This window comes from Dysidea avara, chromosome 12 (assembly GCF_963678975.1).
Source record: "Dysidea avara chromosome 12, odDysAvar1.4, whole genome shotgun sequence".
NCBI lineage: Eukaryota > Metazoa > Porifera > Demospongiae > Dictyoceratida > Dysideidae > Dysidea > Dysidea avara.
Window position 1 is genome coordinate 1362494 of NC_089283.1, and position 18079 is coordinate 1380572.

Below are 18079 nucleotides of genomic sequence, written 5' to 3' on the forward strand. Positions count from 1 at the left end.
ATGGAACACACTATGTCACAACTTCTTTTGATAGACGTTGAGTTTGCATCATGGCCTAAGGGCCCTTACACTCAGCAAATACAGGGAATATTGCCTCCTTTAATTACAGAAAACATCATCCTTATGCACTTGCAAGCTTTGGGGAAGCAGTTGAAAGCCGCTAAGAAGAAAGATGTACCAACAAATATTGATTATTCTACACTGCAACGAGGACATCAGTATTTTAAGGGAGGCTACATTCCAGGAAAATATCTTATGTTTTGTACTATAAACAACTCTATTTTTATTAAAGCCCGCTGCTATCGTAGCCAGAAGAAGCATGACACAATGCATGAAGTCAAAGTAGCCATTTCTAGTGTATATTCTCACAGCGTTACAAGAGCTGTCTGCTCATGTGTAGCTGGGAAAGGTGGAATGTGCAGTCATGCCATTGGCTTGCTGAAACAAATTATCCATTATGTGATGATGAAGCTTCAATATGTTCCTGAGGACATGACTTGTACCCAAATGCAGCAGTCATGGCATAAACCTCGCCCCTCTCATATTGAAGCTGAACCAGTCATGAATGTAGCTTTCTGCAACGCAAAACAACAAGAAGAAACAAAAAAGCTCCCAGCAATTTGCACATTATATGAAGCTAGGGCTCATGCAGTACAAGATTATAGCTATGAACAACAGCCTAACCTGAAAGCAGGCCTACTTGAAAGCAAGCCCACATGTACATTTGCTCAGATACTCCCTGACAATGATAGTCAGCTAAAACTAATCATCACACCTTTTGGATGGGTACCCAAAGGCAGTATCATCTCGTATCAAAGTCTAGAGTACAAGAAGCTAGATGATAACAGTAAGCCAGTTACACAGATACTTCCATCTTTACCAATAGGTATTCTGGATAGCATACCTTGTGTATATAGCATTAAGAATGACCAGCAAGCACTAACACTTGACAAACTGAGAATGTCATTGAAAGCAGCACATGATTTAGAGCAGAGTACCAAACAGCAGTCATCGTCCACACAGTGGAAAGTATCAAGAATAGGGAAAGTGACAGCGTCTTGCTTTGGAGATGTACTGTTGAGGTGATCACTTCCCACAAATACCTTTGTTAATTCTTTTTTTGAAATAAAAGAGTATGCCTCCCTGTCAGCACAACTAAGCCATGGATGCCACAATGAGCTAAAGGCTCGTAACATTTACATTTCTACAACAGGTTTTACTGTAGGATTTTGTGGATTTGTCATGAATCCATCATTGCCGTGGCTTGGTGCTTCACCAGATGGTATTGTTATGGGCCCGTCTGAAATTTCAGTTGGTCTATTAGAAATAAAATGCCCATACACTCACCTGTTATCAACTGTTGAAGAAGCTACTGATGATTCTAATTTTTTTGCTGAACTGTCTGATGGTAAAGTCACCCTGAAGAAACAGCACAAGCACTATTACCAGGTACAAGGACAGATGGCATTAGCTAAGGTGACTTGGTGTGATTTCATGATTTATACTTTAAAGAATTTTTCCATCAGATTTGATTCTGAATTTTGGGAAACTATTCATCTGAGTCTCACTGATTTTACATTTTACCTAAAACATGTGAACATATAACATAAACATGATTACTAAATACTTGTCCATGTGTAGTGTGGTTATTAACATAATTGTATAGTAGCTGTGGGAACACTTTATTTTTAATAAGAAATTTAATTGACTTCAATGTCATTTGTAGTTCACATGGTTTACGATTATCATTTTGTGTAGTTGTAAGTACATTGTTTACTAGAATACAACTTAACAGGATATTAATGGGCTTTGAAAATTAGTTAACAGGCAACACACAGTCCAAATCTGATTCGCAGAAGCTGCCACTGAAGCATGCATTATTCCAGATAAAATGTCAAATTCTTTCACATGACGAATTGCTCTCTCAATGTGTATACGTAATGATGCAATTTGCTGTGTCTCCACCACTTCCCTTCCTTCCAACTGTTCTTGGTCGCCTAAAAACGGTGGAATATTCAGTCTTACACCTAGTGGTAAAAGCAAATTCTCAATAGTAAATCCACGGTCAGCCATTATTTCATCACCCCTTTGTAACAAGCCTAGAAACCCATATCGTTCAACACAACATGTTGTGTGTCTGATATGTATCCAGTATATAAAGATGAAACAAATATCACATGGCCAGCTGGGCTGATAGTAATCAAAGCCTTGAAAGTGTTTGTGGATTTGTAGTTGCTATATGTTTGAGATTGCAGCAATAGTGAATATGGTATTTTTACCTTAATTTCAGTGGCATCAATTAGCTATGGCTGTTGTACCAGGATAAAGCTCTTTAAAAGCTGCAGGCATAGTGTTTGAAATGGTAGTGTGATCAGGCCAACAAGGTAATGAGCCCAGATGAAGGTAGCAAAAATTTATCCAGGTGACAAATATTCTAGATACAGATGAAGTTGAAATTTCAAAACGGTTGGCAAGATCTTGCTCCTTCAAATTGAGTCTTAGGCGAACCAACATCAAAAACAGTTCATCTATCTGGCTTAATGTAGCGGGATGTCCTCGTGCTTCATCACTCTCTCTCCAAGAAGCTTAAGAACTCTGTTTTTGTTGACAGTTTGTCCACTGTTGAGCAGTGGTCTGGTAAACATTTGACCACTTTCTTTCTGGGCTTAAATAGTCTAGCAGTTGGTAAAACACGTCAGCTGAAGGTAACCCTGTGTAAAATTGGACATCACTTTCAGAGGTCTCAAAGTTGGAAAAACAAAATCTTTGTTTCTCAGCTAGTTTCTGCTGTCTACTGCACTCTGAGTTCATTTAATTTAATTGTTGTTGTAACTGTTGCTCTTTATGTTGGCTTTCTTCAAGTAGTTTCTTCAACCTTGATATCTCTTGTGTGGCTTCATTTAAGTCCTTCTGAAGTTTGTTGTACACATACTGGCAATCACAGTCTGATGTTGTATCAGTCTCAGCGTCATCATCACTTTGGGTAGCTTGAGGAAGGCTGACAGCAGCTTCTGAGCATCTTTCTACCTCACCACAAGAAACTTGTGTTGTTCTACCTTTTGATACGGATGGCTTAAAAGGAAAATGGATGGGACAGCATCTTCCCTAAGGTATCTATAGCTACCCCAAAAGTTATAAAAATCTTTTGGTTCAAAATGTAATGAGCATATCTTGGTGTTTTGTCCAGGTTGAAAATTGGGGAAAAAAACACAAATTACCTAAAAGACCATACATGACTACACACACAAGGCTTGCTGAGTAGCAGCTCGTAGCTATATATAGCGACTAGCTACTTATCAATATCACGGCGAATAGCTATTAACCAACGCTTTCTTAGTTCGCTTTTAGAAGCATCTGGAAAGGTGTGGAACGATAAGGTAGGGGTGGGTGTTTCCGGACAAAGTTTGCACACGCATAAGAAATTTGTTCATTCCTCCTCAAAAGAAAAACGGATTTTAAAATGTTTAGTGCCGAATTGTAGCTAATGAACTAGGCTATCGGTGGTATAAATTGTGGGTGGTGAAGTATAGGGTACTAGGAGAAAGAGCAGTTTAAATTTGCAGTTTGAGAAATTGTCAAAAATTTATGTGGCTGGGGTTTCCGGACACCACTAAAGAAAGACGCACCTGCCATTGTTATGGGAAATGCTACACTCTATTGAGTGTCAAGGCCCAGCAGAGACTGATAGCATTCTGTTTGTGTGGTTACTTTGTTGGTGACAGCGATTTTTAAGAAGCAGAACTGCTGCCAACCTTGCTCGGACCGTGTGTATGTCTTGCAGCACTTTCGAAGATGCGACATTTGATCTACTGCTTCGAAATCTGTATCAGTCCTTGCCTTAACACCGAAACAGCATAGTTGAGTAGTGTAGCCCTGCGGATCCTTGCTTGGGGCTTCACTGGGCTGCTGGTTGTGTTGATTGTGCGTGCCAGTTAACACATCGCAGGTAATGGGCTTGGATTCCAGTTGTACTATCTCTAAATCATGTATGACTGATCATTTGTGCTGCCTATGGTCGCTTAGAATTATGAACGGTGTCCTCAATCTCCTGTTAACATGCGTAGTAAAAGTTTTTTACACAAAAATATTCTACACGCGCAAGCAAATTGTGATGTATCTCGGCAATCCTTAAAGCTATCAAAACAAAACTTTAGTATTTTATAGTACACAAATAGGGTACTTAAACCATAGTCTGATTGGTTTCTATTCCATCCTTCAGTAGCAGATTAAAAACTAAGTGTCCGGAATAAGGTAAGTGTGGGTAATTCCGGACAGCAGCTAATTCCGGACACTTAGATCGTTCTCAACAATGGTAGAATCCCTGGGCCTACAATTTGGTATGCTAATGCAGTGTCCTATGGCCTATCTACAAACCAAAATTGAAGTGAATCCATTATTCCACCTTGAAGTTTGACACGTATTTGTAGCGCAATCACGAGTAATTTTGTTCAAAAACTTTGAAAATGTTTATCTAGCCAGGTAGCCCAAGCTCGTATTTTCGATTTTCAAAGATTTACATAAAGATCATACTCTCGGCTAATTGCATACTAAAAATCATAAGAATCCATGTGGCACAGGTGGAGTGGCAGTCGATTTTTCAGCAGCTGCTCGGTTGAAATACAAAGCGAATTACATAAACTTTTTAAAATACGTACTGTTGCTTTCTCCCAAAGGGTATGAACTTTCTACTTGACTTATAAGCTGCAGATGAGTGGTACTTTAGTCTCCATACTTCAAAGAGGATTGGTATAACCTGTGGAAGGCGCTACTTGCTTGTTATTGGAAGTGTCCGGAATTAGCCGCATGTTGCATTTTTACACGCTATTAAATTTCGGCTCATAACTCCTCAGCAGTTGATTGTATCGAAACGAAATTTGTACTGCAGATGCACCATGAGATAGGCTTTAAAATGATTCCTAGAGTTTGTCTTAACTCGCTGTGAGTGCAGTGTTAGAGCAATTTTACTAAAGAGTGTCCGGAATTACCCTCATTTACCTTACCCAGCTGTCCGGAAACCCCCTTACTTACCTTACTTTCGCTTCTTTTCCGTCTACTAAAACTGTTCTGTATCCTTTTTTTTTCCGGAACACAGCAATTATGAGGCATCATGAACGCTACCTGCACCAATAGCACTGGTTGGCCCGAATCAAAGATGGTTGGTAAGCAGTGGCGTATTTTTGGAAAGAGTCTATTAACGAATTGTGGCCTTACATCGATGAAATTAACAAAAATACCTTCTAACTCTGATTCTGTTTTAATTCGTTTCGTTCCTGGTCCCTCTTCCATGATCCGACCATAGAGACGACAGCTATTCGCCAAACCAACCAGAGTGGGGATTGTGTAATTCCTTTCGATTACGGGATTCTAAAAGTGCACTTAACATGCGCATGCGTGAAGCTTGCTAGGCAAACTCAATTTTCACAGTTTCTCCATTAATTAGTACAGCTGTTCTGAGTCAGTTCTAGGAACTGGCAAAGGGATACTCTACCACTAAACTTGTAGCTGATCAGCTACACAATGGTTTAGGAGAGGATGTTTAAGAATGTTACACAAATCAACTGATTTATATTTTAGGAGTAGCTAACGTGTAAAAAAATTAAGAGAACTATTTTAATGGTAGGCCACTCCAAATAAATTCTCTGTTTCCCGTCCTGGACTCAAGCATATTTGCATGCGGGCGGGTGGTCCATTTCCATTATTTCATTATAAGATTGGCAGCTTTTCAAGCCATTATTTTCCTGGCACAACCATAACAAGCTGCATAAAAGCATGTTTAACCTTTTCAAGTTGCAAAAATAGTGCAAACGTGAAATTTGTGCCAACTCGATAGCACTGCTGACACGTGAGCTGACACACTGTTATTTTTTATATTATTTATTGTTAATCAGCAGGACCCTCCAGGGGTATAATGCTGATGTGCAATTACATGTGTACAATTTCAATTAGTTACTTAACTATATAAGTATGTACAATTACGACAAGTTACTTAATTATATACATATGTACAATTACAATAATAATATATACAATTATGATAAGTTACTTAACTATATACATAGAAGGGGCTAATTTTTGCTTAAATTCTTCAACACTGTCAGTCTCAATAATCTCATCATCTAATCTATTCCATTCTGGTACAGTTCTTGGGAGGAAGGAATATTTATATACATCAATTCTTGGTTGGTAAGGTACTAGTTTAAAGTTGTGTGAGTGTCGGGTCCGTAATACAGTAGATTTAAATGGGAGGTGTAACAGTTTGGTATAATTAATAAATCATGTAGAACTTTATATAGTAAAACTAGTCTAACTGTTTCAAGATGGCTTTTACTGAGCCTCTCAGTATGCAAGAATAACCAGAAAATAATAGAAGAATACGGAATAATGGAATATTTAGAGCTGACAATAACTAGATGCGGGCGGTGGATGGAAAACAGAGAATTTATTTGGAGTGGCCTTAGCTATATTTTATATGCAATGCACTAGGTTTATTGCTGACCGAATTTGCTAAGTAAACATTGAACATACGTATAAAGCGTTCATACTGCCGGTGTTTACTTCTTTTGGAAGTTTGGCCCAGAATCAAATGTAAAGGAATGGACTAGCAACTTTATACATGCTGATAATAGAACTCCTTGTAAACATGTGAACCTGACCTGGCCGGTCTGACAAAACCACTCTTATAGCCCATCAAACACAACTTCTAAGTTTGAATTTTCTGTGGACATGATAGCTATAGTTATTAATTTAAAGAATTCTAGGTAGATTTTCCTGGGTATATTTCAAAAATTAATTGTTATAGCCATATCTTATTTGAAATGGATATACACAATGTTAAGCAATCACACAAGTATTTACCAGCTATAGCTAAGACTGATTCAAGTTTTTTTCAGACTTGATCACATAATCTTAACATGCATCTGCATGTCCATTAATACAATAAACATGTGTATGCTCTATTAGAGTAGTTGATTGCTATATCTGATCATAGATAATAGACGCCCACACAAGGATGTCAGCAGGGGTGTTAGTTATCAGTTATCATGCAGTTATCACTTATCACCCAGGGTTGTCTATTATGTATGATCTGATATTAGGGAATCTGACAGCATCTCTAAAATAATAATTTGGAAGGGATCTATAAGGAAGGGATTATAGTACACCTATATAGATAATATAGCCCCTGCATGCTGCCATCAGCTTTTGTAAGCACTATTGTAAACACTATTGTTTGTCATGAGACACATAAATGTGACCAAATTTTGGAAAATCATAATATGGATGTGTATAGGCCTGCGACAAATATGCCAGCATAATAAAAAGCATAATAGGCTGGAGTGCTATGCCAGCATATAAATGCTGGCATATTAGGTGGATATTTCAAACTATGGAGCTTTATAAGTCCATGGAAATAGATCAATAATTCCTAATTGAACAGTCAGTGGAAACTGTGAACTCTAATAGAACACTTAAAAGTACTGTAAATCGCTCTAGGCTTAGATTGATACTCTCTAATAGAATAGTCACTTTATAGTGAAATGCTCTAATAGAGCATTCACTGATTATAATGTTCCAAGATAAATGTAAGAAATTTTGCTAATTTAGGAGCATAGTGCAAGCATAATTGGAACACTGAGGAGCACAAAATTTGGGAATTCTTGCTAGCAGTTGGGCGCAATTATGAGCATATTTGACTCAGACATAGGTGTGTGCAATAATTAGAATGTTAATATTTAGTGGGTTGCTAAAAATTTTTATTATACTATAGAAGTAGTATTCGAGTTGCAAAAAAGCATCTAAAAGAAGTTTTTTGAAATGTCTTTTCAAAGCATAAATTGAAGGAATTTTTATGGAATCATATTTTAGCAAACTTTGACAATTCTTCTTGTTTTCATTTGCTTTGTCCCTGTTCCCATTGTTCCAAGAACCATGCATCTAACAATTTTAGCTATTTTGTGACTAAATATGTAGTTATCATTGTAGCTATTATTTAATGTATGTTTTAGGCTATCAGTGTGGTCACTGGTCGGACCTTCAGAATTACTATTCTGTAAAGCATTATTATTAATAAAAAATTGATACATTGTTCAGTATACCTATAACATTATTGTTCAGTATACCTATACTATTGTTCAGTATACCTATAACATTATTGTTCAGTATACCTATACTATTGTTCAGTATACCCGTTCAATATACCTGTAACACAGTGTATAAAATTCTAATATATACTGAGCACAGCAGATCATTTGTCAAATGGTGAGATAGCAGTGCACAGGTGCAGGTCAATAATATAAGGTTCAATTTCAACTAGCTTGCACACAGTCACTGCATGGCAGGAAGTCAATTAGCTGTAAAGCAGTCAATTTATTTTAGCACATGGAGTTAGTCTAGACAACTGAATAGAAAGAATGAGTGTTTTTAGTTTATGTGTCAGTATAGCTAATTATAGTTTGAGTTATGCATGTTCTAATTGTTCTTACTATATACATCATGATCATCTATATACATCATGATCTAGCATGCTATACAATCTGTGAAAGGTGCATGCAGCCCCACAAATGGTCAAGGTGAAAAGTTATGAATCAAAGATGCTGGTCAATAATAAAATGGCTGTGATGATGCTAATGTCAATCATTTTTAACGGTCACTTGTCATTAGTATCACTGCTGCCATTTCTTGTATGCCTGTCACATGCCTGTCACATGCACATTTGATTTTGCAACTTTTTTCATTATGGTCTTTTTTGGGTGCTGCAGTGGCATCCTTTTTTGCAGTTTAAATGTTTGTGGTCTATATCATTATAAGTCCAAAAGTGTCCACGCCTTTAGCCTAATTGTGAGTCAGCTGGCCATACAGTGGCATTTCAAGTTGACAGAGTGCTCCCAATGGCTGGCAAACATCTCTAGAAATTCACTTGTGAAAAGCATCCTGTGGATCCACCAAACTAATTGTTGTCAGATACAAAAATTGACAACAATAAGCAACTTGTATTATGTAAAAGTTGAGTGTATGTTTTGACATATAGGAAAAGCAAAACAATTTAGCACAGTGGGATGATTTAGTTAGCAACACCAAAAACAGTTATTGTGGACCAGCAGCTTATTTATATCTGTAAAAAACATCTAGCCAATGACATGAAAATTATTAATATTGACATACTCTAATAGAACAGTCAACAACTAGTTGGCATTGCCTTTTAGTTAACAATTTTCTATGCAGACAGCAGTATTTTTACAAGCTATCCATTCATCAGATATAGTAAATAAGGAAACCTAAGACATAAATTGAACATAATGATAACTGCCAGTCAATGATGTTGCAGTAAACTTGGCCATATTTTCCTTGTATGCTACTTCTATTCTGTTTGAGCTGTTTTGTAATAGTCCTATAGTAAATTAAATTTACAGCAAATTGTCCACTTTCTTTCAAGTTACATTTACAACTGATGCTTTCAATTTTCCAATACTTGTTGATGGGTAGAGTCAAAGACGATGGTTTGTCCTCTGGTGTGAAATATATAACTGCTGTGTACACAGTGGTCCACAATAAAGACATCACTGTCTAGTTTACAAATGATGAAACCCAAGTTGAACTATGGATAACATGTAACCATGGTGACAGTTGACACCTTCCACATGGTACATACTTGTCCAATTGTTAGGGACATCTCCTTTCTATGATATAACATGATAGTTGTTGTAACTAGGTGAGATTTCATTTCTCTTCTCAACTCAACAACGGCATCTTCATTGCTATCTGGTGTTATTTTAGCCCTAAATCTATGTTTCTGGGTGTTTCCAAAGGTGTTGTTTTTACAGCCATGTTGTAGTCTCTGCTTTACTAAGTTAATATCAAACTTGATGCATTGATGTCTCCCATTATCACCTCTACCATATTGTTCCTCCTGTATGGGGACAGTACATTTTTTTGATAATATAAAAACTGAATTAGCTATTAGATGTAATTTATTGCAACACAATAAATTGAAGTTAACATGCATGCTGCAGATGTAGGAATATAAGAACTTGCATATAATTGCTAAGCGCACACTCTGAACATTTGCATGAGTATATGATAATGTGGTTGAACTCTGGCCAACTCCCATGCACACAGCATCCATGCATAACAGACAAATCAAAGATAAATGTCTTTAGGGACTGGAGGGTGGTCCCTTTGAAAGTGTATCAACCAATAAAGTTTGACAGCAAAGAGGTAGAGAAGAAGACAACAGTGCAGTACAGTGAAACCTGTCTATTCTGGTTATCATAGGGACAAAAGTTTCTGACCTCATTAAGGAGGTGGCTGCATTAAGTAGGTCACTTTGTACACAGTTTTCACATGTGGGGACTTTTATAATGACCAGTTTAGACAGGTGACCTCTTTATGCAGTAACCTGATTAGACAGGTTTCACTGTATAGGTAAACAGTTATAATTAGGTAATTCACATTAATATTTCCTCAAAGTGGATAAGGGAGAACGTAAGCAGACAGTTGAATATACTCTAATAGAACAGTCACAGAGATTGATCACAGAATACTTCTTAAAACAGCATATACATTTAGTAGCTATAGATTTTGAGTTTTCTATTTTGATCGGAGAATTTAGATATTGTGTTTTCCATTGGAGAGTTTAGATATGCATAGCTGACTCCAGCACTACAAAAACTCTAACTTCTTTTCAGTGTCACTGTCAAGTCTCTGACTGGCTGACTGACTGCCTTATTGACTGACTGACTGACTGACTGACTGATCATGACTCACTCACTCACTCACTCACTCACTCACTCACTGGTGGATTATTATACTGTACTTGTCTAATGTCCATGGGAAATTAACATCACACTAAACACATCATGATTACTGTATAACATATTACGTATCATCAACTTCTACAGGTTTCACTAATTTGTCATCTCAGCACTTCTATACTCTCCTTGCATATAAATATGGGTAATGTGGCAACTGCAGAGACAGAGTAATAATTGATATCAATATTCCACATGTCAGAGCAACAGAGAGGTAGAAGAAGAAGAAGATTCATTACTTTATGTTGCTGTTTGCAGATCATATTATGGCTGATTTTAATTGCAGCATGTGTTATTGGATTACACTATGTTCTTGATGAAGGTATGATCAGTGTAATGAACAATTGGCTACTACTATGAAACTGGTTGTTTGTTTAGACAATTATGGCAGTTCTGAGCCAAAATCTGGTGAAGGTAAGTGATAACCTTGTTTGAATCCTAATACAGTATTTGTACCAGTGATGGTTAATTGTATTTTCTTGTATTGTTAGCTACTGTCACTGCTACCATTGATGTTGCAACTATCATACCTACTATTACACTTAAAACTGCCTCTGCATCTGGTGATCCCCACTTCACAGTACCACTGGTCAGTTCCAATGACACACTCTGCTACTCCATCCAGGGTTATGCTGGTCTGGCCTTCAACCTCATCTCTAACTCTCATCTTACTGTTAATGCCTTATTCACTGACAGTATTAATGATACTAAAGAAGCCACTTGGATTAGTAAACTAGCAGTTATATTTCATTCCAGTGGACAAGCCATCATCTTTGACTCTACCAATCAACAAGTATTCATGCCTAGTATGGGTAAACTAAAGGCCTCAATTGTAAAACAAATCATATTGAAAGAAAGTAGAGAATTTGCTGCAAAATTTACTAAGGGACTATTACCTAAAAATGACTCAAACAGTGTTGAAGTAGTGTACAAGGAAAATGTAGCCAAATTCTCAGTGTTATTTAATGATGGTCATCTTGACATTGACTGGCAGTTACAAGATGAACAGATCATTCGCTCTCATGGACTCATGGGTTAGTTGACTACTAACTATATTGTCAACGTGTGTTTGTGTTTATTGTGAACAGGTCAGTTCATGGCAAAGGGAATAGTAGTGGATCAGATGAAACAGATACTAATACGACCTGATCATCCTCCTGTTCCTGTTAGGCTCCATCACATTTGGGATTACGCTCACTCCACTAACACTGACCAACTCCCCTCTTGTTGGCTTGTTGTGAATGATGGAATACAAGGGGAGGGATTGATTGATGGTAACATACTGGATTATGTTGTTGATGATTTACTACAAAAACTTAATGGCTGAACAATACTATATATTTCAAGACTAAAGACAGTATAACATGCCTAGGCATTGTTGTATAACTATATACATGCATTATAAGGCAACTTCTCTACTTGACATCACTACACACATTATTGGATCGCTAAATTAATGTATTGTTTTACCATTGTAATACATCATCTATTACATACAGCTGTTCCAGTTATAAGCCACTACAGTACTTATAACATAATTGGCTTAGTTACAAATGTTGTGAATGTATTCAAGAAACCCAATCTATGTAGTAAAAACCTAAAAATGTGGATGCTTGCTAATAAAAACACCCACATCCTGATACTGAGTCAGGACACTGGTAGCTGACCCTAAGATCTACAGCTTCCAAGTTAAGTTCCGCTGTGTGTGTGTAATGCTTCATTGTTGTGGCATAAATCCACTGGGATAGTGTAAATTTGTATATAACTCTATTATATGTCATTTGCTTGCAAGCATAACTGTTTTGGATAAAAGCTTTACCTGCATGTTACTGATCAGAACACAGAAATATTTTAAACAGAATCCACAAGGTAAGACTAAGAATGCTGGCTTGAATCATCTGTAGGTACAAATGTGCAGAAACAAGTTGTCAGGTATCATAGGGAATCATATTCTGTTATATACAACTATTTAACTTAACCACATGCAAGTCACAACTATGCATGGTAGTGGTGGATCTAGGATTATAAAAGGGGGTTTCTGAAAGTTGATATAGCTGAAAATGAAACATCTGAAGACATTTCTTGAGTTTTTGAGATTTTAGAAGCTTTGAGATTGAATTTTAGGCTACTTTTAGTTAGCAACTACAATAAATCCAATGCTTTAAATACTATAGATAACCATAGGGCAAAAGTTGCCTTTGATTGCATCTCAATCATTTTAATGCAGTGGGAGGTGAAAAATGAAATGTTTCTGATGGTTTAATAGCTATAAATGGTGTTAGTTAAGTGCAATTACATGCATGCTAGTGAAATACAGTGGTATATAGTTGTTTAACTGTTATGACAAATTGTCAATACTACAATAATGAAGCTAGTTACACTGCCACTGAGCTAAATTTAAAAGGGGGTTTCTGTCGAAACCACAGAAACCCATCTAGATCCGCCACTGCTTCATGGATTATATTTCTATGGTACATACACATGTGCAGAAACAAATTGTCAGGTGTCACAGGCAATCGAATTCTATTGTAACTGTTTATTAAAGTTCAACTTAACCACATGCCAAGTTACAACTACACATGTACATCTTCATGGATTATATTTCTTTTCTTGTGTCAACATCACTTCCACACATAGGTGTAGAAGCCTTAAAATTATCAGACCATTCTCTTGATGATAATAAGGTTGATGTGATAAAATCAATTAGCAATTTGTATGACTTCCATGGGCCATGGTTCATTGATACTACCTGTGTATATGAATAACTGATTATCTAATACTATTGTAGTATGGTTCTAGTAGTGTTTATTGCTACCTTTGCAATGTGAAATATTTGCTTGATCAAAGTCACCTGCTCAGCAAATAGCTAAGGCAACAACAGTTACACATGAGATCTAAAAAAGAAACTAGATCATAATAATTGTAACCAAACCAAATGATTGGATTAGTGCTGTGAATGAAGTGTAGATCACCACTGCAGATATCTACAATCAGCTAGCTATACACATGCCATGCAACTATGATCACACTGCACATCAAGCAATGTGCATCAACAACAGAGCTATACACATATGATCACTCTGACTCACCATTATAATGTAAAAGTGGTTACATTTTGTATGATGGGAATTGCTATAGAGATGGCCCATATATTACTGAGGTAGAGTATAGTCAAGTGAGATGATGCAAGTGATTAAAGTCTCACTATATATGTTTTGTAAGAGTGTAAATTTAGCAGCAACATAATTCTTTCCTGTAAATTGTGTAATTTTTCCACACCTGGTTGATGGATGGTGAATAAACTAAAACGCTGTAACATTATCTAGTAAGCAGTTGTAAGTGAAGTTATATGTGCTTGTACTTGTGTAACAGAATAAAGTGAAGAGATAATCTACACAATGTTGTTGTATAACAAACATTCAACCCATATACATATCTTACTAAGAAATTTTGAGTAATGTTGAAATGATTGTGACATAGAAGTATAAATCACTTTAAGCAGGCCATATAGGCTTATTAAATATACCGGCTTCTTTTGAAGGAGTACTTTTGGTATCAGCATTAACCATAGCATATTACAGAGGGCAGATTTTAAATATAGATTTTATATATATATATATACAGAATGATGTATGTATAGTCAGATACACTCATCTTTAGACCAATTACATGTTGTCGTGTATATTTATGCATTTTAATGTCGAGTTGGTGCATGGTGTCTGCTAATTCAGCTGATTGATATTTTCAGAAACTCCATACAAGCTACAGGTATTCATTATGAGTATCTACATGTACATGCTGTCATAGGCTGCTAAGTGGATCTGAGAGGGAGGCCAAGAAGGGCTTTTCCCCCCTCCCCTTTCACCCCCTTCTCTGATCTTTCTCTTTGATGTATAGGACAATGTTCACACCACAAACGGACTGGGTCACACTGCATTGACGTACAGAAAGCAACAATTATACATAATAATTTTATTACATTATGAGTATCTACATGCAAATGCTGTCATAGGCTACTAAGTGGATCTGAGAATCTGAGAGGGAGGCCAAGAAGGGCTTTCCCCCACTCCCTTTCACCCCCTTCCCTGATCTTTCTCTTTGATGTACAGGACAATGTTCACATCACAAACAAACTGGACCACACTGCATTGAAGTACAGAAAGTAACAATTTTATTACATGTGTAACCACATTTATTCTAATAAGCATTCACTACTCTAATAGAACAGTCACTAACATAATTAATTTTCTATTGTATGGGAATAATATGTGACCAGATTTGCGAAAGGGTACTTTTCCACACATTTTACATACCAGCTCAGCAAACAAAATAATGTAACACTTAACTCCTTATTACTTGACTACTTATACTGATACTAATTAGTACCACAATGTAGCCAGATACTGTAGCTACACTCAAGGAAAATTCAGGCAATTATATGCCATGAACAAAAAGTTAGGAAGCTTTGAAGTTCAAAAATGGGTCAAATTTTGTGTGTGAAAAAGTTACCTTTACGCAAATCTGGTCACATATTAATAATGTACAATTATACTGGCTTATTTTTTAAAAGCACCGGGTACGTATAATATTATATACACTTAACCATGCACGTTCATCTTAGAAACTAATTTCCTACATGCTTTTCAAAGCACACATGTACACTTAGCTAAATAACTATCAAAATATTCTCAGATTCAAAGACAGGGATTGTAATTTTTAAAAGTTTCTCAGAAGATATAGTGTTTTACAATGTGTTTGTCATCCATTAAACTATACTAACTAAAATCATGAGACAAAATTTAGCCTGTGTGCCATGGAGTTGATTCTTCTCCTAACATTGTTATATTCTAAAACTTCTTGTCCTCCCTCAGGTGTCCTGTGCCTCCCCAACAGTGTCTCCTATAGATCAGCCTATAAATTCTGTTTCAATTTTTAATACACTTGTGCATGCTTGTATGTAACCCAATACTTGACAGACACCATAAAGGTTTCAGTGTCAAATAATAGTAATGTACACTTCCTACAGTTATGTAGTAGTTTTGATAGAGTGTGGCTTATGATGATATATCAGTTGCTATTGTTCATAATCAAAATTGATCAACATCTGTAGCTGTCATTTTACAGGCAAGGCGAACAAATTATAATTACTAACTAATATGTTTCTGTTTCCCTATTATGATGGAATATCAGGTGATACTGAAGAAATAATTGAACCAATTAAAGCAATCAAAAATTAGCCTTTCTCTCCATCAGCATGTGTGACCACTACAAACTAGTAAACACCATTACAGTGCAACATGTAGGTAAGAAAATGTTGCAAAGCTGACCACCATGCACTGTAGAAATCTCATGGTCAGATCTATTTACTGCAGTTTGATTCTCTCAATGGCTTCAGTATTGCAATTTTGAAAAGGTACATCAATTGTGCTGGAAAAATTTTAATCTTATAGGGTGCCACAACTAAACAACACAAATGCTGAAATATTAAACCTTTACCAGAAGATATAATACACTTGGAATTCTTTAAAATCTGTACTTACTGTCTTTAGTAACAAGAAGTAGTGACACACAGTAGTAACACAAGTAATGTTAATAGCAGTCAAGCATGGCTGCTACTGTGGAGGAGTGATCGCACAACAGATCATTAGACAGTTGAGGAGTGGGTCAGTGAGTAAAGCAACTTCAGTGATCATGCACTGTTTGTTGATATCATTTATAATACACTTATAATTACAAATATAGCCTGATATGCCAAAAGGCACCTCTCTGGCTGAAGTGATAAAAAAATCAAGCCTGTAGCCATAGCCATTATCGAGTCACACTTGTCTGAAGGAATCAGTCAGCCAGTAAGTTACTCAGTCAGTAGAAAATTATGTTGAATAATTAAAAAAAAAAATTCTGTAGCAACTTGTTGAAAGCAGTTCAGGTCAATCTGAAGGCTTGTTTGGGCTTAGTTTTACCTAACCAATACTGCCTCATTGTACATTATCAGGGAAAAGTGAGGCTGGAATTTGGGTGATTTTTATTGATCGGCCATGCCCAAACCTTTGTGCTCCCCACTATACAGTACTATTGTACTGTATGATTCTAAGAGGTTGTCATATTTTGCATTAACGTGAGGGTAGATATAACATGCCACAAACAAATCTAAGATTTGTGTATGTTTTATTAGAGTAGGTAACATGTATTTTCCAAGGGAGTGACAGGTGGTTAGAAGAGTCAATGAAGTCCTCAAATAGTGGCATACCTAAAAAAAAGCACCATTGCACATATTAAGCATCTCTTAATTAAGGGAAAGTCTCAAATTGCTGGAAGCTAAATATCCCAGTCTGGCAGAGAAATTAAAAGATTATTCTGCTGCTCCTGTTCCTGAAACAATAATGAAACAATTAAAACAGTCAGAGGTAAAAGTGGTCATGCTCCAGAGGCCCCCTACTGAAGGAATGGAGCAATACAATAATGTGGACTGCTGGATTTGTGGCTACAGATTGATGGTAGAGACAATGAAAAAGCACAACTGGAGACTTTATCTCAAAACAATGGCTAGACAACCACCCAGTTTCTTGACCCTTTATCTCCGGTGATACATAATAAAAGTTGAGGGATATGAAAGAGCTAAGTGACTCAGAATGACGTTGGTCAGTGGTCACTGCACCTTTCTATACTTCTGGCTCAGGGAAATACAAACTACAGCTAATTGTTCATGTTAATGGTTATGTTGCTATTGATTCTGCTACTGCCATACCAATTACATTTATGTCTGTGCATACTTGTCTTCTGAAGGGAGAATACAATGATTTGCTACCTGGCCTTTCATGGGGAACATCATGGTCTCTTTGCTCAATCAAATTGAGAACAACCAACACCATCAGAAAACATTATGGCTGCCACATGACAGACCTACCATGGAGTATGCAGGACGAGTCTCCCCTACAGAACATAGCAGCTGGAGAGTTCCAGCCCAACCAGACAGCAGAGCCTGAAATTATGGTCAGACATCTCCGTGTTTCAACTCCATGCAATGTGTAAATTTCATTGTTTAAGACACTCTTTGTTCTGCTCCACTGCCCCCTGTTGATCATGACAGAGTGCACAATTTTTCCCATTCTTATTCACTTTGACATTCCAGTATATTATATTATTTTAGACACATGCCTGTGCAGATGGTAGTAGGAGTGGAGATATTTTTCCAGATGTCATCCATGCAGCTGGTCTTGAGCTTACCTAAAAATTTGTTATTTTTACTGAAATGCAATCTATTTTCAAAAAATCCT

General features: G+C 36.7%; 1 protein-coding gene across 1 annotated transcript; it reads left to right on the forward strand.

Moving 5' to 3' along the window:
- The first annotated feature begins 11000 nt into the window (after positions 1-11000).
- LOC136241253 (inter-alpha-trypsin inhibitor heavy chain H3-like) lies at positions 11001-12132 on the forward strand. Its single transcript, XM_066032442.1, has 4 exons — positions 11001-11127; positions 11184-11219; positions 11297-11839; positions 11894-12132. Exons 1-4 carry the CDS (start codon positions 11001-11003, stop codon positions 12130-12132), a joined length of 945 nt encoding a protein of 314 aa, XP_065888514.1.
- The last annotated feature ends 5947 nt before the right edge of the window (positions 12133-18079 follow it).

Bases quoted from the DNA above. Each gene is read 5' to 3' on its own strand.
- LOC136241253 (XM_066032442.1), top strand. From the start codon at position 11,001: ATGTCAGAGCAACAGAGAGGTAGAAGAAGAAGAAGATTCATTACTTTA. The intron at 11,128-11,183 runs GTATGATCAGTG...TTGTTTGTTTAG, and splicing joins ACACTATGTTCTTGATGAAG to ACAATTATGGCAGTTCTGAG. The intron at 11,220-11,296 runs GTAAGTGATAAC...TTGTATTGTTAG, and splicing joins TGAGCCAAAATCTGGTGAAG to CTACTGTCACTGCTACCATT.